The 25,748-nt window shown below is 47.2% G+C and overlaps 1 protein-coding gene across 3 annotated transcripts in view; it reads right to left on the reverse strand.

The window, feature by feature from the left end:
- Kif6 (kinesin family member 6) overlaps nucleotides 1–25,748 on the reverse strand; it is a 391,803-nt gene that overhangs the window by 186,741 nt on the left and 179,314 nt on the right. For all 3 annotated transcript variants that reach the window (XM_045157624.1, XM_045157625.1, XR_006638595.1), the window contains 2 exons: nucleotides 3,047–3,152; nucleotides 1,474–1,612 (listed from right to left, as the gene is read on the reverse strand). In XM_045157624.1, coding sequence (XP_045013559.1) covers nucleotides 1,474–1,612; nucleotides 3,047–3,152 — 245 coding nt within the window. The remainder of the gene's footprint in view (nucleotides 1–1,473; nucleotides 1,613–3,046; nucleotides 3,153–25,748) is intronic.

Genomic DNA, 25,748 nt, shown 5'->3' on the forward strand with positions numbered 1-25,748 from the left:
CTGGCCAGAGTACGCAGGGGGGAAGATCCCCGACTTGGATCAAGGCCAAGAGAGGCAGCAGAGAGCAGACTGGGGCTGAGGCAGTCCCTGGAGATGGATGAGGCAAGAGAGGGAAAGAATGCAGGGGAGACAACAGCGTGGGCATGTGTGGGGTGAAACCTGCAGTTGAACTTACTGTTACTGGCTGGATAACAGAGCAGCTAAAACTGACGGGAACCTGACACGCGGGGTCTGCTAAGACTTAAAGAAACTTAGAGACTGAAGCTAATCAGGCGGCCTGCCTATTTTGTATTTCATTTATATTTTTTCCCCTCCACTTTCTTACTGGATTTCCTTTGCATAGACTATTTTTATGTATTTTTCACAACAGCTGATGTTCAAAGTATCTTTCAGTCATTTTTTTTTCAAAAAAAGAGCAAAAATATGTTAAGAAATGGGCCAAAATGACTCCTTGTGAGTGTTTAAAGGCTGCAAATGTCACCAAAATATCAAATCTTTTACAAGAAGCTTGAAAGGTAAGAGGGAGAAACAGGATTGATGAAATGTCAGGGAGTTATGAGGTCTAACCAGCCTGGGGGGAGGGCAGGGTGGGCCTTTCCAGAAGTAACCACCTCGCTGGAAGTGGGGGCCATGCAGGCTCCCATGGGCCACCAGCTCCTTCAGCACCCAAGATACGCAGCCTGGGTGAGCCAAGAGAATTTTATCTTGAGCCTCATCTCTACTTACTTTCAATTTGGCAGCATGTGGAACCCAGAGCAGAGGAGCTGGTGTGTAAATGCAAAGGTACATTTTTAGTTATCTTCTTCTTTTTAATTTTTGAGGTAGGGTCTCGCTCTAGCCCAGGCTGACCGGGAATTCACTATGTAGTCTCAGGGTGGCCTCAAACTCATGGTGATCCTCCTACCTCTGCCTCCTGAGTGCTGGGATTAAAGGCATGTGCTACCACTCTCTTCCTAAACTCTTCCTAAACTGACTACCATTTGCAATTGTTTTTTCTTTTTAATTTTTGAGGTAGGGTCTCACTCTAGCCCAGGCTGACCTGGAATTCACTAGGTAGTCTCAGGGTGGTCTTGAACTCACGGCGATCCTCCTACCTCTGCCTCCTGAGTGCTGGGATTAGAGGCGTGCGCCAACCATGTTTTCCCAGCCATCATTTGCATTTCACCCACACACAAGCCACAAGTTTTGGGCCACAGTGAAGGCGTGGTTTGCCTCATATCCAGTCAGCTAGCTGATGACAACCAGCTAACTTGGTGTCTCAGGACTGAATCAGGATGAGCACCACAGGGCCCTCACAAAACTTTTTTTTTTTTTTTTAATTTGCTCGGGGAGACATTTTCTTCTCTTGTGAAGGGGCACCATGGGAGGGCAGCAGGGTGGGATGCTGAGAGATGTGGGGGTGAGGGGCATTTTTGTGTCCCCTCCCTTTCCAGCCAGGAGGGTAGCAGTTTCTCTGCCCTTCAGCAAAGATACTGATTTCATTGTCCCTCTGCACGAGAAGGTCCTGGAGCTTTTTGTATTCCTCCTCCTTCGGTGGCTCTTGGCGCTCCTGGTCTTTGATTTCAGAGGAGACCTGACTCTTTTCCAGGGCCTTCTGGTCATTTAGTAGTTTCTGGAAGTTGAAATAAGAGCTTAGTGCCCATATATCTCTATCCCAAATCCCTTTGTTCCTGTAATAATTACTTGCACATATCCAGTGTGTGAACCCTTCCTTTAACCCAGTCTTTCATGCAGTTATTTGAGAGAAAGAGGCAGATAGACATGAGTGAGAAGATGCATATAATTGCACCAGGGCCTCTAGCTGCTGCAAACAAACTCCAGATGCATGCATCACCTTGTGCTTCTGGTTTTATGTGGGTACTGAGGAATTGAACCTGGGTCCTTTGGCTTTGTAGGCAAGTGCCTTAACCACTAAGCCATCTCTCCAGGCCTGCTTTTTTTTTTTTTATTTTTTGCTGTCTTCCTTCTTCCACCTGACTTCTTCATTCCCTTTTCCCTATTCTATCTCTCCTTCCCTAAACTGAGAAATACCTCTTCAAATATTATCTCCTCTTGGGTTCTCTCCCCTTTCTCCATGGTGCAGAGACATTTCCTTCCAACTGAAACATTTCCTTCTAGAAGGAGGGAAGCCCATAGGACTAGGAAGTAAATCAGGACGTAAAAACTAGCAGCTGAGGAAGCTCCTGAAGCTTACAAGATTCACAAGCGGCCCCTGCCCCGACCCCCGAGAATAAAGACTGCCGAGGACAGAGTGTCACCGGGAGAGCTGCCTGCAAACTGGACAGGGAGCCAGCTGCAAGGATGAGGCGTCGCCCATGGTCTCAGAGCCTTTGCTCTTGTAAGTAACTCCGACACATTGGGTCACTAACCTAGACCTAGGTGGAATTAATTCCTTGGTCTGTCTTTGGTGTCCTTTGTGGTGTGAATACATGTGTGTTCACAACTCCCCATAACATATGAAACACAGACTGCCTCAGCACTAGGCAATCATGCAGTGAGTGTGACTATGCCTTTGCAGATCTGTCTTCTCCATGGCTTCCTTATCAACGCTGCCTGCCTATGTTTTCCAACAGCAGCCCTACAACAGATGACGGGCATCCTACGAAGTGTGCAAAACTATGCATATTGTGGAATCACGAGACACTGATATTTCCACCAGTTCATCACTAAAGTTAAAACCTGAGGCCGAGAAAAACTGGTGAGTTTTTCAGGTCAGTCAAAATGCTGAAGAAAAAAAAAATGCAGAACACAATTCTTTTGATATAATTTGAAAATAAATACACGTATGTGTGTTAAACTATGGAACTGTTCTGTGCAGAAAGTAGAGATTCCTGGCAAGCAATCCGAGGTCCACGGTCTGAGTTTATTTGTTGGCACGTGCAACACTATCTCTGCAGCCAGTCACGGCATTGGTTCAAGTCTCACCGCTTCCTGCATCATGAAGCTGGGCCCTAACTTTTTGAGGGTTGGTCGACAAGAACTGTTTTTATTGTATTTTGAGTGTGGCCAGGAAATGGTTTATACTGGAGGGAACATTTAAATTTACCTTAAAATGATGAAAACAGTGATGAATTTTACGCATATCGGCGCCAACCTCCAGTCTGCTCTCTGGGTCCTGGTCTTCCAAATAGGATGTGATTAGTTTTTCCAGCCTAAAAATAAATAACGCATGAGAAGTAATGATGAGCTAGAAATCCTAGAACCCTGATGACTTTACTTGGTTTCATATTTGGAGTGCAGTCTCGTTCCCACCTCCTCACAGGAGCAGTTAGCTGATTTAACTATTAAAATGAAGAGGAAACATACTGAAAAAGTAAAATACACTATGATGCAACTATTTGGCTAATCCCCACACGAAGTTTTCCGCAGAAGGAGGATCTGATTTCTGGATCTGCCCATTCTAGCTGTGCTGGATTTCTCTGCGTCTGTGCCTGGCTTCCACACTGCTAGATAAAATGAGAAATGGTTTTTATGATTTGTCTCATTAAGCTTTCATGTGACTCAGCCTCAGTGGACATCCTTTCAACGCTCCACAGGGCTTTCTACTCCATTCTGGTAGACCTGTGGTCTCCACAGTGGCTCATCTAAATCATTCCGGAACCCCCACATCTGCCACGGCTCTTCCACAAGAGGGGATTTCACACCAGTCTCACAAAGTCACATTGGTGCCACTTCCTCCCTTAGTTGCCTCTTTGCTTCCTGGCACAATGGCCCTGCCCCACTCATCAGACCTCCTCCCTTCTTCTCTTTACTTTTAGAAAGAGAGAGAGAGAGAGAGAAAGAGAGAGAGAGAGAGAGAGAGAGAGAGAGAGAGAGAGAGAGAGAGAGAGAGAATTGGCAAGCCAGGGCCTCAGCCACTGCAATCGAATGCCAGATGATTGTGCCACCTAGTGGGCATATGCTGCCTTGCACTTGACTCACCTTTGAGTGTCTAGCTTACGTGGGATCTGGAGAGTTAAACATGGGTCCTTAGGCTTCGCAGGCAAGTGCCTTAACTTGTTAAGCCATCACTCCAGCTCCTCCTCCTCCCATCTTCTATTTGATTTGGATGACATTCTCCCTCCTGCTTATGGATATCCCCACCCACCATCTTGTAGCTCTCCTTGTTTCTTCTCCCAATTTCCTGGCTAGTGATTCTTTCTTCATCATCTCTCTGCACAGACTCTCTCTCCTCTCTGCGAACAGCATCTTTCATGTTCTCCCTGTCCTTAAACGAAATGCCTGTCTTTGGAGGGACAATCCAAGCCCTCTCTTCGGATGTGCACATTTAGTCTGTGGCATTCCTGCTGCTGCCGTACTCTAGAACCCGGGCACACACTGGGCCATGCTCTCCATGATGCCCAGGGCTTTGTAGGAATCAGGAGGCGATTCTTGGTGCTTTGTGTCCCCTGCACACGTTAGATGCTCAATGCAAACACTCCCTTTGGTTCATGGAATCACTTTCTCAGAAGTCAGTCACTTGTGATCAGGGGCTCCTTAATAAGGAAGGTGGAAGGAGGCGCGAGGTAGGCAAGCTCATGAGCCACCACTCTATCTTTCCAGCTGTTTTAAAAATCCCACACACTTCCCTTCCTCTCTCGCTATCAGCTCACCCACACGAGATATGATGATTTCCATCTCAGCACAGGCATGGTTGTTGTTTGTGTTTCTTCCTGGAATCGGGAACCTGCCACAGCTGACATTTTCAAGTATGAGCTGATGCACACTGTCCTTCTACTATTATCACTGTGTTGCTATTGTCTGTTTGTATTTTGAAACAGGTCTTTCACTATAGCCCAGACAGGCTTTGAACGGGCTAGCTAGTCCAGGCTGGCCTTGGACTCATGGCAGTTCTCCTTTTATTCTTCTGTGTACTGGGATTACAGGAATGATCCACCATGCTCTGCTTTATATTGGAATTCTGCTTTGTTTTTTTTTTTTTTTTTTTTCGAGGTAGGGTCTCACTCTGGCCCAGGCTGACCTGGAATTCACTACTATGTAGCCTCAGGGTGGCCTTGAACTCATGGCGATCCTCCTACCTCTGCTTCCCCAGTGCTGCAATTACAGGAACATACCACATGGGCTGCCTTTTTCTATGGGTGCTGATGATAGGACTCAGCAAGCTTTTTACCATGAGCTGTGTTCCCAGCCCCAGACACTTTCATTGTTTTGTATGTGTATGTGGTGTATGTGTGTGTGCATCTGTGTGGAGGCCAGTGGTCAGTGCTGGGTGTCTTTTTCTATTGGCTGACATCTTATTTTATTGAGGCAGGGTCTGTCACTGAACCCTGATCTCCCTGGTTCAGCGAGCCAGTAAGCTTGCCCTGGGGCTTTGCCTATATCTGCCTCCCCAGTGCTACAATTACAGGTGGCACCACCATGACTGGCATTTAGTGGGTACTGGGAATCTGAATTCATGTCTCCACATTTTGTGTGGCAAGTTCTTTACTAATGGGATCCATCTCCCTAGCCCCATGATTTCATTTTTATTTTTTCTGAGGTAGGGCCTCACTCTGGTCCAGGCTGACCTGGAACTCACTATGTACTCTTTAGGCTGGCCTTCGAACTCACCATGATCCTCCTACCTCTGCCTCCCGAGTGCTGGGATTAAAGACATGTGTCACCACTCCCAGTATAATTTCACTTTTGACGGCTTTGTAATAGCCCGTACTGTAGATGATGGCCCTTTTCATGACAGGCACCTGGGGTAACATATTCACAGCTGCTACTTTTGTCTGTAACCCAATGAGGAAGCCTGGATCTGCACTCCTCACTTGACGAGACTTAGAATAATAAAGATAGAAATATTTGTCTTCTCACATGTTCTCTAATACTTAGAAATTCTCCAGTTTTGAAACTCACCATGAATTCTGTGTCTGTCTGGATGAAAGCATTTTGTGGCTTCCAGTGTCCACAGGATTTCTAGAAGATGATATTGTGCTGGAAGCAATAGCTAATCACTTCTCTCTGGCTTCTTTTTAGAAACTACTCTTTAGTTTGACCATAAACTATAATGTTCTAGAAATCTTTGATGGTTAACCTTCATTGCTGTAGCAGTTTGTTTTGTGGTGATAAAACACTGGACCAGAAGCAGCTAATACGATGAAAGGGCTCAGTCTGTAGTTTCGAGGGGAAATTTCACGATGGTGGGCAAACTGTGGCATGAGCAGGAGGCCGCCTCATGTCCTCACGTATCAACAGCAGGAGGAAATGGCAAAAGTGAGCTAGCTGGCCAGAATCCCCAGTAGGCTGGGCTAAAAGACCTCAAGGCCCACCCCCAATGATACGCCTCCTCCAGGTGTACTCCGCCTCCCAAAGTTTCCACCAGCTGGGGGTCTAGAATGAGGCTCCATCACAAACACACAAGGAGATGGGTGATGTATTCAAATCACTCAAGACCCACCCCCAGTGACACACCTCCTCCAGGTGTACTCCGCCTCCCAAAGTTTTCACCAGCTGGGGGTCTAGTATGAGGCTCCATCACAAACACACAAGGAGATGGGTGATGTATTCAAATCACTCAAGGCCCACCCCCAGTGACACACCTCCTCCGGGTCTACTCCGCCTCCCAAAGTCTCCACCAGCTGGGGGTCTAGTCGGAGGCTCCATCACAAACACATGAGGTGATGAGGGATGTATTCAAATCACTACAATTGCCAACTTGACTGGATTTAGAGTCACTGAGGAAGCACAGGTCTGCGAGCCTCTGGGTGGGTGTTCACTGCCAAGGGAACCGTCTGCTTGAACGGGGTCCTTGGCTAAACAAAACAGAGAAAGCAAGCTGGGTGCCAGCGTGCGTCTCTCTGCTTCCTGACTGGGGGTGCAGCGTGAACAGCTATCTCATGCTCCCGCCGCCATGATGAACTGTCTCCCCTCAGACCGTGAGCCAAGCCAGTCCTTCCTTCAGCCGCGGTGCCAGGCATGCGCTCACAGCAATGGGAAAAGTATCGGGGGCAGCACCCGGAGGAGGAGGAGGGCTCAGCTGTGAGTCTGGCTGACGGGGAAGAACTGCAAGCGAACGCTTGCTCGCTGGCCGAGTGGCTGCTCAAGGATCCCTCCTCCTTGCTGGCAGGTGCGCAACTCAACCAGCATAATTTATGACAGCAAAAAAAAAAAAAGATGAAAAAGAGTCATAATTTTCCAGATTAAGAGATTCAATGATGCCCTAGTTCTGTACATTTAAAAGGATGGAGATGGGGTGTATTCATGAACATTTAAAGACAATGATATACATGGAGAAGACAGCAGCAAAACCACCGGTAAGGATTCTAAACACACTCCTCAGATGTAGAAGAAGACAGAAGAGAAAAAGGAATGGAGGAGAATGAAAGAAGGAAGGGAGAGGAGAAAGGAGGGAGGCATGGGATGAGGAGATGGTTCAGTGGATCAGGCACGTGCAGTTCCGGCCTCCCCGCTGACGGAAAGATGGATGTGGAGACAGAGCATCTCCCAGAGCTTGTGTGTGGGGGGGGGGGCACAGCAAAGAACAACAGCAGAGTGAGATCCGGAGAATGATTCTGTCACCAATGAGGTGGAAAGGTGATGAGTGATCTGAGGAGTGATCTGTCCCCTGACTTCCACATGTGCAACGTGACAAGCACGCGTGCACACACGTACAACATGGACGCACACGCACGCGTAAGTAAAATCCTGAAGCAGTTGCTTTCATCTCAAGACCATTTATCATCTCCTGGTGATTTGAGGAACTTGGGCTTCTGCAATATTTTTCTGACTATGTTCCATTTCAATGTTTATTACAATAAAATCATCAGGGACATACAAAGTGTGTTTCAGATGTGCTCATTAATCTCATATGATCTCTGTAAAAGTTTTATGAATGTGGCCTTGTCAGCGTTGGCATCTAGACAAGGGATAGAAACCATGTCCAAGGCCCTGGAGAGCATTAATGGGAAGAGCGAACGTGCCCTGGGGAAGCCTTGCTTGGGTTTGGGCAAGGGGCACAGCAGAGGGGGAGGCAGGCAGGGCTTAGAAACCTGGGTCACAGGGGAGCGGAGAGTTTACGATATTATTTCAGAGAATTTACCCGAGACAAGCCCAGCGAGTCCAAGGCTGTGAGCTTTGTCCTTGGTATTAAACTGGAGAGAAAGATGTCAGTGAAAAAGCCTCCCAGTTGGCGGGCAGGGCTGCTGTATGACAGAACTGTGGAATCCCAGGCAGGTTTTCTGCTCACCTGTCTCCTCACTAGTTTAGGGAGAGGAGCTGAGACTGCTCATTTGAAAGAATTAGGAAGCGGGTCTGACTTAAGAACCCAGGTAGTGTTTATAACACGAGGAAGCTCCCAATCTTGTCGGCCTCGGGCCTGTTAAGGATGGGGCTGCCTCTGGCGGGCTCATTCAGCAGGGATGCCAATGCACTGTCATGGAACAGATCTGAGAAAGCCCTGGAAAACAGCGATGGGGTAACACGGCACAATATATAACTACTCACGGCAAGGAATCAAGTGAAATACAAACGATGGAAAAAGAGCTATATAATTAAAAAAAAAAAACTGATAGAAAACGGGATAAGGAAAATGGCCCAATGATTAAACACAATCTTCTTAGATAATTCCACCAACTTGCTTAGTTCCAGAACATAGAGGGCTCTGCTGCCTGGGACCAGGGCCAGGCAGGAAAACTAGATGAGCCCGCTGTTGCCAGGGCAACCCCAAGCCACCTGCGTTACGGCCTTGGGTCCTGTCTGCGCTACCCAATGCAGGACAGCTTCTGCCACTTGGAGGCCTTGGCCTTCATTATCTTCCTCCGCTCCTAGCCCACAGGCTAGGTCACATGGGTGGCACCTGCCTCTCCCCTCAGGAATTTATAAAAGCAAATAGCTCCCTTTGTCCTGTAGGTACTTCCCCTCCCCCCCCATGTGTCTCTCTGTCTCCACAACCTCCCCTTCCCTCGCCTTCAGGACACCACCATGCCAGCTTGGCATGGCGTTACAACTCTTCATTCTAACAAAGCTGTGATTCTGCGAGGGCATCTGTCTCCGGCCCTCTCGTCGAATCAGCCTGCTCTACCACTGCGCTCCGCTTCTTCTCGCTGTGAGTCAGGCCGCAGCGTTCTTAACCCATAAAGTGTGCGAGGCGATACCATCTCTAAACTGTGAGCCTGAAGAAACGCAGTGTGGGGAACAAAGATTGCCCAGCCGAGTAGCACTTTGCGATTCAAAGTGTGAACCGCAGGTAACTCTCCCAGGCATGATTTGGGGCTTTTCACTTTTTAAAAAATTATTGTTATTATGCATCTATCCACATGGGCATGCGTGTATACATGCGTGTGCATGCTCCGGTATGTATAAGTGCACATGTGCCAGCGCGTGTGCACACGTACATGGGGAGGTCAGAGGACAAGCGCAGTGTTGCTCCTCAGGTCCCACTCACCTGTTCTGACCTGGAACTCACCAATGAGAAGGACTGGCTGGCCAGTGAGCTCCAGGGGATCACCTGCCTCTGCCTCCGCAGTGCTGGGGTAACAAGCACATGTCACCATACTCGGCAATTTTACATGGGTTATGGGGGTGAAACTCAGGTCCTCATGTTCACAAGGCATGTGCCTTACTGGTTATCTATTTGCCTATTTGCAAAATGTATTTTTATTTACAGTTCATACGTAGCAACTGTACATATTTATAAGGCAATGTGGAGCCTATCAATTATATATATATATATATCTCAATATATCAGTTTTATATATATATATTTTTCAATGGGTATGGCCAGGGCAAGGCACACCATATCACTTCAAATATTTATCTTTATGTTGAAAACTTTTGAAGTCTTCTCTGCTATTTTTAGAATTTTCAATGAACTGTTGCCAATTATCATTAGCCCATTGATCATTAGAGGTTGCTTCTCCTACCCACCATTAACTATATTCTCCCTGGGAGCCCTCTAGAAATGAAGATTCGCTGGCCCCATCCCAGACCTGCTCCGTCAGACTCTGTATGCACACTGATGTGTAGGAAGGATTGCAACAGGGTGCTGAACACTGGCCCAACATTGTCACACATCTTTTCACCCCAGAAGCCAAGCAGATAAATGACTTGAAATGGTAAATAAAGAAGAACTGGCATCCTTCAGTGGACCCCTGTGCCCTATGCCAGTGACTTTAGCCGCGCTTTCTTAAGTGGAAATTTTCCTGCTGGAACCTGGCATTGCTGGTTCTCTTTGGAGCTGCCTTTCACAGCTCTTTTCACATTCTTTTCACGGAGCATCCATTCCAGTATCCTACTCCAAATGCATTTTTCCTGCTTCTCTGTATTGTAAGCCTATAATAAATGGCCATCCCTCTTTCATAGATGTGGACAGGAATGCTCAGACAGGCCGAAAACCTCACATGTGGTTACTAAGGTTGGAAACTGAAAGGCTGGGAATTGCTGGAGTCAGGATCAGGTATTTTTTCCAGAGACTCTCCATGAGTCTCAAGAACTTGCTATAAACCTTGACGTACCACATTTGGATCTTCAGTCCAGAACTTTCCTGTCACTAAGAAAAGATGCACGTAACGGAGTTATGAATCCACCGTGTAAGTGTGAATGCCATTGCAAAGTAGTTTCCAACACGCCATAATGATTGGGGGATGGAGGGGGGGTGCTCCTGAAATCCAGCAGTGGGGTTGAAAACAAGACCATATTTTGACTCTGCAAACTGGTCGGCTTCTCCTGTGGGATCTGACCCCTAAAAATACAGTGTTGGAACACCGTGTGAATTACGAAAGTTCAGCTGACAACAATAAATTCACCATGGTGGTGAGCTACCACCCACACAGGACAAGCAAAGCCCAAGGTTGAGTTTGTGCCAAAAGGACAAGCAGGAGACTGTACTCAGGGTCATTAGTTTCGTGTTGATTTTTTTAAATATTTTTTAATATATTTTTTTAATTAATTTATTTATTTGAGAGCGACAGACACAGAGAGAAAGACAGATAGAGGGAGAGAGAGAGAATGGGCGTGCCAGGGCTTCCAGCCTCTGCAAACAAACTCCAGACGCGTGCACCCCCTTGTGCATCTGCCTAACGTGGGACCTGGAGAACCGAGCCTCGAACTGGGGTCCTTAGGCTTCACCGGCAATTGCTTAACCGCTAAGCCATCTCTCCAGCCCTGATTTTTTTTGTTGTTGTTGTTCCAGTCCACTGAAAGAAACATTCCCAACTGTCCTAGGGGTGACGGCCTCCAGGAGATTTTCTTTGAGAAGCCCCTGGTCTATGTGGAATACTCTGTACATTGTGTGTGCTCCGCCCCACCCTAAGTAGCTTGAAATATATGGACCGTGGGGTGCAAGAAGGTGAGTTCACTGTCAGCCACGCTGCTGGAATGAGCTCCTTTTAGTAACAGCAGCGGGCAGAAGTTCAGGGTTTTGGTGATGTGGAAGAAATTCCTATGCCGAGTTTTCCTTCGAGACTCCCCCATGAGACCTGCACAATTATAAACCCATCAATATTGTGACATGGAGGATGTTGGGGGGGTGAAAAGAATGAGACATAAAAACAGAACAAGGACTACCTGGAGAGAGGACAGTGCTTAGTAGAATGGAGTGGGGTGCAAAAGGGGGTTAGGACCAGAACACATCAAGTTACAGGATGGCCATGTGTTAACATTCTCAATGAAGATGTTAAAAATTTGATCTCAGTAATGCTTATTTCCTTCATTTCCATGAGCAACAGGAGAGACTGCCTCAAATGCAGCACCCCCACAGCTTTTTGATACTTTAAATGTGAAAAAAAAAACCTTAAAAGTCCAGACTGGTTTGTTTCTTTGGTGGTAAAGATATGGCCTTCTCATGGGAATATGTGTCTGTGATCACATACTTAGAATTATGGAATTAAAAAATCTATTTTGAAATGATCTTTAAATAAGACAACATCTAAGCCACTATAGTTATATTTTAGAAGCTTTTTCTATATGTTTCTTTTGTTCTTTATTCTTCTAAATAATCATTTTATTTTGTGACAGTTTCATACATGAGTACATGTATTATTGTTATTTTTTTCTTTTGAGGTAAGGTCTTGCTCTAGCCAAGGCTGACCTGGAATTCACTATGTAGTCTCAGGTTGGCTTTGAACTCACAGTGACCAGATCTTCATACCTCTGCCTCCCTAACGCTGGGATTAAAGGCATGTGCCACGAAGCCTGGCTTGGTTACAGACACTTTTAAAAGGATAAACGTGGGGCTGGAGAGATGGCTTAGCGGTTAAGCCCTTGCCTGTGAAGCCTAAGGACCCCGGTTCGAGGCTCGGTTCCCCAGGTCCCACGTTAGCCAGATGCACAAGGGGGCGCACGCGTCTGGAGTGCGTTTGCAGAGGCTGGAAGCCCTCGCGCCCATTCTCTCTCTCTCCCTCTACCTGTCTTTCTCTCTGTGTATGTCGCTCTCAAATAAATAAATAAATAAAAATTTTAAAAAAAAAAGGATAAACGTCTTTGAAAGTTATAAAACTTAACTGTGTTGTGTTTAATTCAGATGCTTGTATGTCCAGACTACCTTAAAGTGCTTACATCTTGCTGTAACCAAATATTTTTGCACTTCAGTAGGCCTAAGAAGGCTTAGTTGTTTCAAATCAATGTAAACAAGATACAAACAGCCGGGGCACAACAGATGCATGTGACGGCAGAGGCCTGGCACCCAGGTGCGCAGGACAAGAGCCTGGGACTTCCCACTGCCCGGTTCCCGTCACTTGTGCAGAGGCCGAGGACAGTGTGCCGGACCTCAACTTGGCAGGTGATGTCCGATATGTGTGCCCCCAAAACAGCACACTGGCGGTACTACCGGCGGGTCTACGGCCGTAGCACTCTGAGCGCAGATGATCTCATCTGATCTCGGAAGCCAAGCAGGGTTGGGCCTGGTTAGTTCCTGGATGAGAGACAGAAGTGCTGGAAGGCCCTGGGCTGGAGAAGAGATCCCCTCAGACAGAATCCAGTGGAAGGGTCTGGAGCTTGGCTGCACTGTCTCGGAGACTAAATGCCAGCACAGGTTGAGAGTGGCAGGAATGGGGGCAAGAACTGGACCAGCCCAAGGTGTGGGTATAACAGGGCATCTGGCTTGTGACTCATGAGGACATCTGAAGATGTTTGCTTGGAGACACCTTCTTAGCTATTTATCTAGGCCTGCGGGTGTCCGCCTGAAAGGCCTCCATGGGTAAAGAGATTCACTGAAAAATGTGCGTGGCCCCAGCATGCAATAGCAAGTAAACAAGGAGTGTGGCACTTGCTGCCTTAGACATGCCACCACCCTCCATCCGCCGTGTCTGCCCCTCTGTCTCTACCCAAGGTGGCTCTGGCTGTGCTTCAGCAAGCTCATGACCAAAGAGGCCGCAGCTGACCATCCCCCAAAGCTGGCCCTGCTTCTCGAAGGTTATGAAACTTAATCATGTTGTCTTTAATTCAGATGTTCACATGTCCAGTTTACTTTCAAGTGTTTATGTCTTGCTGTAATCAAACATTTTTTCACTTCAGTGAGCATAAGAGGGCGTAGATGTTTTAACCGAACGTAAACACGACATAAACAGGTTACGGTCCATCATGGTGGGGAAGGCGTGGTGGCAGGAGCCGGCGGCCACCCTCTCTTCAGGTCAACAGCAGGCCATGGGGACCCAACCCTCCTATCGTATCCTCTGAGCCCATCCATAGGTGGAACCCGCAGGATTCTGAACTTCCTGGCCTGTCCCTCCTTGGCCCCACAGGACAAGGCCTCAGCTTCATGAGAGATGCTAGGGTTACTGGCACCCTTCCTGTCCTCCATGTCCTCAACGTCACAGGCCATGAGGACATCACCAAAGCTGGGCAAGAGCAAGGTGTCTGCGACCTCGTGGAAGGCCTGCTCTCGGCCTGTGGCTCTCGGGGACATGCACTGTGCGGTTGGGACTGGACACCTGCTGTCTCCACTGGAGGCTGCCCGGCCCTACATGGCTTGAGAGCCTCGGGCTCCTGGGTGGTCTTACTGCACAATGTATTCGTTACCTTTCCCAGTACTGCGACAAAACACCCGACCAAAAAAAAGAAAAATTCACTTGAGGGCTGGAGCGATGGCTCAGAGGTTAAGGCGCTTGCCTACAAAGCCTAACTACCTGGGTTCAGTTGCCAAGTATCCACGTAAAGCCAAGATGCACAAAGTGGTGTACACATCTAGAGTTTGCAGTGGCTAGAGGCCCTGGCATGACCATTGACTCTCCTTCTTTCTCTCTTTCTATATCTCTCTTCTTTCTCTCTCTCTGAATAAATAAATAAATAAACATTTAAAAATCACTTTAGCTGGGCGAGGGGGTCCATGTCTTTAATCCCAGTACTCGGGAGGCAGAGGTAGGAGGATCGCAGTGAGTTCGAGGCCAGTCTGAGACCACATAGTGAATTCCAGGTCAGCTTGGGCTAGAGTGAAACCCTACCTCCAAAACCAAAAAAAATTAAAAATAAGTAAATGAAAATCACTTTAAGGGAAGAAGTGGTTATTTCAGCTCAAGGTTACAGTCCAGCCTGGTGGGGAGGGAGAAGGCGAGGCGGTGGGAGCTCGAGGCAGCTGCTCACGTTAACCCTACAGCGAAGAGACTGAGAGTGTGGGGAGTCGTGGTCAGTCAGCTCTCTCCTTTCCACGGTTACTTAAGTGTGTGTGTGTGTGTGTGTGTGTAGCGTGGACAGTGTGGCATCTGTGCGTGGGGTGTATAGTGTGTGTGTTGTGTGTGTGTATGTGTATGGTGGTGTGTGTGTTCAGTATATGTAGTGTGGCATGTGTGCACAGTATGTGTGGTGTGTGTATAATATATGTAGTGTGGTGTGTGTGTGTATACTGTGTGCACATGTGTGTGCAGATGGGCACGTCCCTTGCCCATGCATGCAGAGTCCAGAGGAGATTATTGGGTACCCCTTCTCCATCACTCGTCTGTCTGTTTCTTTGAGAAAGAACCTCCCGCTGATTCCAGAACTGGCCAGTTTTGTGAGCTCCAGTGATTGTTCCGTCTACGTTCCTACAGGACTGGGGTTACAGGCATGTGTGGCCCAGTTGCTGACATGGGTGACAGCGAATTGAACTCAGGCAGTCTCAGGCCTCCTTAGACCCTCATGCTTATGAAAAAGCGCTTTTCACTGCTCAGCTATCCCTACAGCCTCTCTCTTTTTATATATTCCAGGACCCCGGCCCATGGAATGGTGCTATTTACAGTTAAGATGGCTCTCCTCACCTTAAGTATCCTAATCAAGATAATCCTTATAGAGATACTCAGAGGCTAGCCTAATCTAGATGGTTCTAGGTCTTGTCAAGTTGATAAACCATGTAAACCATGACATACAATTCTGGCCATAACTCCCATTATGAACCTGCCCCCTGTACTGTGTTGGGGATCAGACTGAAGGGCCTTAACTCTAACATCACAGGCCCCAAGAGCTTGCCTCTCCTCTTCCTCTTCCCCACCTCACATCTTCCCTGAGCCCAGATTTGGGGCCACCCAGTGGCATACAGCAAGGATCTGCCATTACCAGCCTAGGACATCTTGTCCCTCTAGCTGCCTGACCCCATCCCCAGCACAGAGGGAAAGGTGGACTGGAGCCCGGTGCTAGCCAGCACTGCTCCAGGTTCCTCCATTGTTCCCCACCTGAGCCCACAGCTCCTCCTGGGCCCCTCAGTTGCACCCTTCTACTGGCCGTTAGCTTTGGTTTCCTGTGCAGGTGGAAGCAAGAACAGAAAGTAGGGCGTGGTGGCTCACACCTTTAATCCCAGCACTCAGGAGGCAAAGGCAGGAGGATTGCTGTGAGTTCAAGGCCATCCTGAGACTACATAGTGAATTCCAGGTCAGCCTGGGCTAGAGTGAAACCCTACCTTAAAAACAAAACAAGCAATCAAACAAACAAAAAAAAAACACTATAGTGCTGAGAAGAAGCGACAGAGGAGAACTCAGCACTGCAATATCTCTACCACACCTTCCCAGGCTCAGGGTCCATTGCGGAAGAGGTGGCAGAAAGAATGTAAGAGCCAAAGGAAGGGTAGGACTCTTTACAACATGCTCCTCCAGACACAAAATGGCCTGGATATCCATGACCTCACAGTGCCTGACACTACCTACACAAGACCATCATAAGAGGAGGAAAAGATCATGACATCAAAATAAAAGAGAGACTGACTGAGATGGGGAGGGGATATGATGGAGAGTGGAGTTTCAAAGGGGAAAGTGGGAAGGGGGATTACCATGGTTTATTGTCTATAATTACGGAAGTTGTTGATAAAAAGTAAAATTAAAAACAAAACAAGGGCTGGAGAGATGGCTTAGCGGTTAAGCACTTGCCTGTGAAGCCTAAGGACCCCGGTTCGAGGCTCGGTTCCCCAGATCCCACGTTAGCCAGATGCACAAGGGGGCGCACGCATCTGGAGTTCGTTTGCAGAGGCTGGAAGCCCTGGCGCGCCCATTCTCTCTCTCTCCCTCTATCTGTCTTTCTCTCTGTGTCCTTCACTCTCAAATAAATAAATAAAAATTTAAAAAAAAATAAAGAAAATAAAATAAAGAAAAAGGAACAAAGATCTTGAGTGGATTCCTGAGGATTGGACCAACTTCTCATGATACACCTTGATTCCTATTTATTCATTTACTCTTTTTTTTTTTAAATTTTTTTTGTTCATTTTTTATTTTATTTATTTGAGAGCGACAGACATAGAGAGAAAGACAGATAGAGGGAGAGAGAGAGAATGGGCGCGCCAGGGCTTCCAGCCTCTGCAAACGAACTCCAGACGCGTGCGCCCCCTTGTGCATCTGGCTAACGTGGGACCTGGGGAACTGAGCCTCGAACCGGGGTCCTTAGGCTTCACAGGCAAGCGCTTAACCACTAAGCCATCTCTCCAGCCCTTATTCATTTACTCTTAAAGCTTTTTATAGATATTTAGAATGATCTGAAGTAATGAATGGATTTAAGGTTATTTTTATACTTTTGCAGCCCATGTGGATAAAGATTATGCCCAAGGCTAAAAAGAGAAACAAAACAGTATGAATCAATTCACTGATAGGGATCAGTCACTCCTTTAAGTTTTCCACGTGTCTCGTGAGCCTCGTGTTTGCCATAGGCAAACAGTCTGAACATGAGCACGCTGAAGTCCACAGTAGGGGAAGAGCTGACGCACGGGGAAGAGGATGGTGAGGCAGGATGGTGGGAAGAGAAGCGACTTCGCCAGAGAGCTCTGGTGACAAGAACACGCACAAGACAAGTCCCATGTGAGAGCGATGACGGCTTGGCAGAAACGAGCAGACAGGGGCTGAAAGGGGTGACAGAGAGGTTCAAGTGACAACCAGCAAAAAGAGAATGCAGCAGGGACAAACCCCCAGGGAGGCCCGAGCATGCAGAACAGCCCCCCGGAGGGCTCCTCCCAGCAGAGCACGGGGGCCAGTCCTAAATGGAGGCAAGGGATGGGGTGCGGGAGGGCAAAGGGTAAGGCACAGAGAGAAGGGCCCTGGGACCAAAGCCGAGTGCACGTCCAAGACAAAGCTGCTTGGAAAATTTGCAGGAATCAAGGCCAATTGGAAAAGCTGACTCTCCAAAGCTATTCATGTCCATGGCTTAGGCCCCGGACCATTCATTCGGAGAACTCCTTCGTTTGCACGGTGCAGTGGAAACTCTCCCCACTCTTTACTTTGTCTCTGAAAGCTTTTTCTATAGTCTTGTCTTAGAGAAATTACATTTGCTGACAACATTAAAATGTTGAATAAATACATCTCAGCTCATTTCCCTAACAAAAATTTTAAATCACGGCCTTGGTTTATATTTTAAAGTGCAACTCACACACACACACACACACACACACACACACATCTATACTTAATTAGAAAATGTATAAAAGTTTTAAAAGACACATTGAAAATATTTTGCTATGTAAAAATACAAAGTAAATACATGCACACAGGGTGACACATGCATCTGGAGTTTGATTGCAGTGGCTGAGGCCCTGGAGTGCCAATTCTCTCTCTCTCATAAAAGAATACATACTGATATGCATTCACTGAAAACTATGAAGAATTTACAAGCAGTTGTTGCTATCTCTGAGTGGTTCAACCACATGTGCTTTCTATCCTAGTTTCTGTCCACTGTCACTTATGCAGTAAATATGAATTCTCATGAAATGCAAATAAATCACGAGACCTTCCAAGTTCTCAAAGCGCACAATTGCCTCAGAGTACAGTGGCAGATACCCCTTCGGACACTTGTCTGGGGGAGAGGCCCACCTTGCTTGCTGTGGCTCTTGAAATAAAACCCCCAGTGAAAACCCAAGGCTTCCAGGTGGCTTTGATCTGCCCAGATCACTTATTTTATGGCTGTGCTTCAAGAGGCTGGTGGCTTAGCTCTGCCTTTACTTACCTGCCCTTCGGGCAGACCTCAGAAACCAGGTGTGAGGCAGGGATGCGGTTTATTATTTGCACAAGTGCACGTTTTCACATTGAGGGCTTTCTTTGACTGGCATGCCCCATGTAAAACTATGACCAGAGCAGACATTTCTTCCAGGAAGTCTTAAAAGACACCTGGTTCCATGTCTGTGCAAACCTTTCCTGTGAGAAGATTACTGGGGGACACACAGGAGAGGCTCAAACATTCTTGCATGGGATGCCGACTCCCATTCATTCCTTTAGAGGATTTCCTGACGCTCACACGAGCCAATGGGCAGCGAGCCTGAACACTGAGAATGTATCAAGCGGCAGTGTGGGCGTGAGCTCGCAGCCAGCCTTTCTATTTAGAAGAGACTACTTGGATTTCTGATGAAGGAGCTGTCTAGGCCGAAAGAATCCAACGTGCCAACTGTAATCCAATAAGTGCAAATGCCATTCACACCTCATCCTTCTTTATTTTATTATCCGCCTTCCATGTTCATTTCAACCCCAAACAGTTAAACTTTAGGAGAACAAAGTACAGAAACAGCCATGGGATGGAGACAGGCCTTCTGAACCATTTTAGATAACTATTTCTTAATAACCCGAGCGCTTCCATGGCTACCCAAGGATAATTAATACAGGCTGTGGACCACGCTTGTAGTTTTAGTTTTAATATCTTCAAAATGCAGAGTCAGGACCCAAAACACTTTGTACTGAAGCTCAGACATTCATCTGTAGTGAATTATGTCTCCTGAATGATTTCAAGAGATCTGATTTCTTATAAAGTGAGAGACAGGCCCATCAGCCATTAATGACCTCTGGGATCTTTAAATACACAAAGTTGAAGTGATCGCTGTATAGTTGGTCATTATCAGGAGCCGGGGACGGAGGCTGACCTGCAGCCAAGACATGTGGATTCAGGACCATGTTAACAGACAATCCATCTTTCTTTTTTTTTTTTTGCTTCCGTAATGAATGCTTGATGATTAACTGGGTTTCTCTTATTCAAGTGGTGTGAATTAACTGTTTGATAAATAATGACCACATTGCAAGATATATCTCAGTTTGTGCCACTGAGACATTCTAGAAAAAAAAAAAAACAACTAAAAACTCAATCTAGGAAATGGATTCAGTTGGCCATTGCAATAAGCGAGCGTGTAAGGCAGGGAGCAAAAGTTAAGAATGGAGGCCTGGGGTGGTGGCTTACACCTTTAACCCCAGCACTCGGGAGGTAAAGGTAGGAGAGTCACTGTTTATCTGAGGCCAGCCTGGGGGTACAGAGTCTGGGCTAGAGTGGGACCCTACCTCAAAAGAGGAGGTGGGGACACTCTACAAGCCCATGGGCCAGCTAACTTGGTGAAGACCCTGCCACAAACACAGTGGGAGGCAGAGACTGCCATCCAAAGTTGTCCTTTGACCGCTACACAAGTGCCATGGTGTGTGGGCGCACGCGCGCGCGCGCGCGCGCACACACACACACACACACACTCACTCACATAGGGCTGGGGATATATATATCATACATATATATAGTCAGTGAAGTACTTGCCGATTGGACGTGAGGAACCGAGTGCCATAATCAGCTCCCACATACACATGAGAGGCATGGTGGTACGTGTCTGTTTACATCAGCACTGGGGAGGCGGGGATGTAAGGATCACTAGGTTTGATTGGCCGGACAGTGTGGACTAACTGGTGAGCTCCAGGGCAGTGAAGAATCTTGTTTCAAAAAAAAAAAAAAAAAGACTAATGAGGTAGATGGCTAAGTGGAAGGCATTTGCCTGCAGAACCTAGTGACCCAGGTTCGATTCCCCAGGACCCAGATAAAGCCAGATGCACAAAGTGACGCATGCATCTGGAGTTCATTTGCAGCAGCTAGAGGCCTTGGCGTGCCCACCCTTCTACACACACACACACTCTCTCTCTCTCTGTCTCTCCCTGCTTATAAATAAATAAATAAATGAGCGAGTTAAGTAATTAAAAATAGATGAGCGGTATTTCTGCAGGCGACACCTTAGGTCGTCCTCTGATCCCCGCATTTACGTATACGTTCACCTACACCGCACACACCCGAACTCTCGCGCACACTCACGCATAGATAAAATGAAGATGTTTCATGCCGTGCGCTGAACATTTCTCAACTACCCGACATGATCCATGGACTGCATACACGAGGATGGAAGGAACACGGCCAAGTCTAGTCACCTTCCCTCCTCTGGACTGCAGTCTTCAAAGACCTTCGATGTGTTATTCAAAGGTACATTTGAAATAATGTATAATGGGCTGGGGTGATGGCTTGGCAGTTAAGGTCCTTGCCTGCAAAGCCTGAGGACCCATGTCCGACTCCCCAGATCTCACATAAGCCAGATCCACAAGATCATGCATGTACACACGGTGCACCAATTATCTCTCTCTCTCTCTCTCTCTCTCTCTCGTTCTATCTTTCTGTCATAAAAAATAATGTATAGCTACAAATACTACCAAATTATGTTAAGTCAAAAATATTCATGGAAATGATGCAAATCAAAATAAAGTTGGTCACACAAAAATGTTGAAAGATTATTGCAAATACTGCATTAAACATACTTCAATTAAAAATTGTGTCTTATGTGAAATTAAAAACATTCACACACAACTGGGCATCTCTTTTGTTGGTGTTGTTTTGTTTCATTTTTGTTTTTTCGAGGTAGGATTATGCTGTAGCCCAGGTTGACCCAGAATTAGTCTCAGGCTGGCCTCAGAGTCACAGCGATCCTCCTACCTCAGCCTCCCGAGTGCTGGGATGAAAGGTGTGAGCTATCATGCCTGGTTCCTTTTTAAAAACTACATAAATTTTGTTATGATTTTTATTTATTTATTTTATTTTGGTTTTTCAAGGTAACTAGCTCAGATTGACCTGGAATTCACTATGTATAGTCTCAGGGTGGCCTCGAACTCACGGTGATCCTCCTACCTCTGCCTCCCGAGTGCTGGGATTAAAGGCGTGCGCCACCACGCCCAGAAGATTTTATTTATTTACTTGGGAGAGAGAAAGAGGCAGAGAGAAAAAGGAAGAGAAAGTGGGTGCTCCAGGGCCTCCAGACGCTGCAAACAAACTCCAGAGGCATGGACCACCTTGTGTATCTGGCTTATGTGGGTCCTGGAGAATCATTAAATCTTGACCGTTTGACCCTTTGGCTCTGTGGGCAAGCACCTTAATCCTTCTATCTCTGCCTCTCAAGCACCATCACATCCAACTTCTAGTCTTCCTTAAAAAAAATATTTTTATTGATTTACAAGAGGGCTTGGGGGGGGGCGGGGAGAGAGAATGAGAATGGGTACACCAGGGCCTCCAGCCACTGAAAACACACTTCAGATACAAGCACCACTTTGCGCATCTGGCTTTACATGGGTTTTGGGGAGCTGAACTCAGGTCGTTAGGTTTTGCAGGCGAGCGACTTAACGGCTGAGCCATCTCAAGCCCTGGGCATCTTCCACATTTTTATCTGGCCACCCTCAGATGAGAGGCAGAAAGCCCGCAGACCTCTCAGCTTTGGGCCAACCCGTGGGCACTCAAATGCCAGAGTTGCAGAGACCCAGGCACAGAGAGCAGGGCCTCTGAGCTGACCCAGGGGTTGTTCGATGCTGCGCTGTGGAGCCCCAGGCGGGGAGGAAAGCGTGACAGCCGCTGTTAGTTAATAACTCCTTCACTCCAGAGACGTCTGAAAGGAGGCCCAGCGCTACTGTTCTGCTCCGAGAGAAGGAAAAGCCATGTCAGTAATGCCTCCAGCATCTAAATGTTTCCACAGGAATATGCACTGCAGTTTTGATTGATTTTGAAGCTAATAATTCAGAGAGCTATAAAACTGTTTAGAGCCCTTAGAGGGCCTGAATTTGTGGAGTCTGATTTTCTTAGGCAAACAACCAACTTGGTAGAAATCTGTGTAAGTCCTTGGATCTGTTTCCGTGTCTTTATAACAAGGGAGCAGGACCCTGTAGCCTTGCTTACACGGGCGTGTCTGTCTGAAATGCTCTCCCTGGCCAACTTTGCTTTTCCTAGATCTTTCTGGATTATCAGTCTGCTAAAAGTTGTGTGTTTTACTCAGTCAATGCAATTTCTGCCTCTTCCAGTTACCCCAGAACTTCAGTGTAGGGAGAATGCTGACCATAGTTTCTAGATAGCCACATATTTGCAGCCCTTGCAAGACAGATACTCTTTGGAGCCAGAGAATAATGACTTGCCTTTGTCCCCCGACCCTGCCATTGCTTAAAGGCCAGGTTGTGTCCTGAGAATCCCACTCTTTTAGGAGCATGTTTCAGAAGTCATTGGCTGAGCATCTTCTGATTCAAGTCCGATCCTGCTCTGTCCAAGCCAGACACTGCAAACCAACTCCAGATGCATGCCCTACTTTGTGCATCTGGCTTTATGTGGGTACTGGGGAATCGAACTCAGGTCGTTAGGCTTTGCAGGTGAGCGCCTTAACCACTGAGCAGTCTCTCCAGCCCTGGGCATCCTCCATTGTTATCTGTCCACCTGCAGAGGAGAGCCAGAAACACGGGCATAGAAACGGCCAAAGCAAGGAGCACACTAGCGTCATGGCCTGGCATGAGAAGCCTCGGCGTTGTGGAAGGCAGACTAAGAGGCCCGGGTGGACTGAGCAGAGGAGAGGAGCAGAGGAGCCTCCTGGACCGTCAAAGCAAGATCAGACCGCGAAGCATGGCTGGTGAGTGTGCGCGGTGCCCGCCTGTGTCAGAGGGTGGGAGAAATGTGCCACAGCAGGAAAACCACCCTGGGCAGGGGAGGTGGCTCAGTGGGTAAAAACGCTTGCAGTGCAAATGTGTGTACCTGGGTTTGAATCCTCAGAACCCACATGAAGCCAAATGCAGGATGCAGTGGCTGGAGCATCTGTGATCCCTGGGACGAGAGGCAGAGACCTGGGAATCCCAGGTGTTCCTGGGCGCTGGTGAACAAGAGACCCTGCTGCCAACAGTGCAGAAGGTGAGGACTGGTGCCCGAGGTGGACCTCTGACCTCTACCTGTGTGCTGTGGCCTGTGGGCACCTACACTCACACACATGAGCATACATAGAAGGAGGGAGAAATCATCTATCCCAGGTTCAAAAGCAAATCTCAGGGCTGGAGAGATGGCTCAGTGGTTAAGGAGCTCATCTACAGAGCCTAACGACCCGGGTTCAATTCCCCAGTACACATGTAAAGCCAGATGCACAAAGTGGCACATGTTTCTGGAGTTTGCTTGCAGTGGCTAGAGGCTCAAAGCCAGAAGACAAAGTGGCACATGTTTCTGGAGTTTTTTTGCAGTGGCTAGAGGCTCTGGTGCACGCATTCTCTCTCTTTCTTTCCATCTCTCTCCTTATAAACAAATAAATAAAATATTGGGTTGGAGCGATGGCTTAGTGGTTAAGACACTTGCACTCAGGTTCATTTCCCCAGGATCCATGTAAGCCAGATGCACAAGGTGGTGCATGAGTTTGGAGTTCATTCACAGTAGCTGGAGGCCTTGGCACACCTAGTTTTTTCTCCCTCTCTCTCTGTCCTTGCAAATAAATAAATAAATAAAATATTGGGTTACAGAGATGGCTTAACAGTTAAGCACTTGCCTGTGAAGCCTAAGGACCCAGGTTCGATTCCCCAGGACCCACATAAGTCAGATTCACAAGGTGGTGCATGAGTCTGGAGTTCATTCACAGTGGCTAGAGGCCTGGCACACCCATTTTTTTTTTCTTGCTCTCTCTCTGCCTTTCTCAAATAAATAAGTAAATAAATACACTCTTCCCTAGTAGCGCTATACATCTGATACAAACCTAGACATTATTTACAAGGCATAGATATGAAAGTGAGTGCAAGTCACAAAGCGTTTTGTATGAAGGGAGCAGAGAGAATGTTAAAATACGAATATTAAACTGAAACCTTTGAGAAATCGACATTATGTAATCTTTTGTTTTCTAGCTCAGTGAAGAAATAGGATGTTTTGGAGGCCCAAAGCACAGAAGCCCACTCAGAAAAGACAAAATGTTTGCTCAGGCACCTGGAGAGAGAGGTCTAGGAAAGCCATGGGCACAACAAGGTCACCCAGAGAATCCCCCCAAAGTAACTCAGGCCCTGTGTTTAGGTGAAGCGAGGGTAGTTGTGGGACATGTTCAAGGAAAGCCACCTGAAAACACCAGTCTGGGAAATCAGTGAGACGAGCAGCAAGAAGCCCTGCACGATTCAGCTGGTCTGTGGCCTTGACGTTGAACAACAAGGGAACAAAGCTGGGGCAAGGCGGTCATTTGACCCAAAAGGCGGCTAGAAGGGAAAGTTATGATCTATAATTTTTAAACACATACCTCAGCGGTTGGCGGCCCCCTGACTGCTCGAGCTGTGAAGAACTCCGCTGCCGCTATGAATACTGGAGTTGTGTCAGGCGTGGCTATTTGCACGTGCACTCGCTGATACAAATCCAAGCACTTGGCTTGAGAGATGGCTCAGCAGTTAAAGGCGCTTGCTTGCAAAGCCTGATGGGCTAGCACGCATGTAAAGCCAGATGCCAAAGTGGCACATGTGTCTGAAGCTCCTTAGCAGTGGCAGGAAGCCTTGACCTGCCAATACTCATTCTCTCCCTGTCTCTCTCTTAAATAAATAAGTAAATAAAAATATATATTAAAACCCAAAGCACTGGTTAATACACATCTAACACACCCTCATTCACTGAGGACAATGTGGTGGTGGTGGGGGGTGCTGTCTAGTTTATGTCCCTGACCTCTCTGTCTTGCTTCAGGCTCCAGTCCTTGAAAGGAAAGGGAAATGCCTTTCTCTGGGGAACCCTCAAGCCCTTTCCTTGTCACCTCTCAGACACCCAGAGAAAGACCATCGCAACAAGACCTAGTGAGCGTGCATGAACAAGAGGTGGACCATCTACATAGACCTCAGTGTCTGGTACCGATCAGCACAGAAAAATCCTGCCAGTTCCAGAACAGCTCTATTTGATCTCCATCCCCTACCCCCTGTCAAATGAACAAACAAAATATAATTAAAACTGTTTTTAAAATGTGAGATCTTAGGCTGGAGAGATGGCTTAGCGGTTAAGCGCTTGCCTGTGAAGCCTAAGGACACTGGTTCGAGGCTTGATTACCCAGGACCCACGTTAACCAGATGCACAAGGGGGCGCACAGGTCTGGAGTTCATTTGCAGTGGCTGGAGGCCCTGGCATGCCTATTCTCTCTCTCTCTCTCTCTCTCTCTCTGCCTCTTTCTCTCTCTTTTTGTCACTCTCAAATAAATAAATAAACATAAACAAAAAAACAAAAAGTGAAATCTTGTTATAACATCATTTTACAAAGCCAACAATATAGTTTGGGCATGTTTCCAGGGCAATACATCTCTATTGGGTCTTGATGTAACTCTTTCTGCGTGCAACTTTGCACATGTGCCCTAAAGGACCAATGGTGTGGGTATAAAC

This window comes from Jaculus jaculus, chromosome 8, assembly GCF_020740685.1.
Source record: "Jaculus jaculus isolate mJacJac1 chromosome 8, mJacJac1.mat.Y.cur, whole genome shotgun sequence".
Lineage (NCBI taxonomy): Eukaryota > Metazoa > Chordata > Mammalia > Rodentia > Dipodidae > Jaculus > Jaculus jaculus.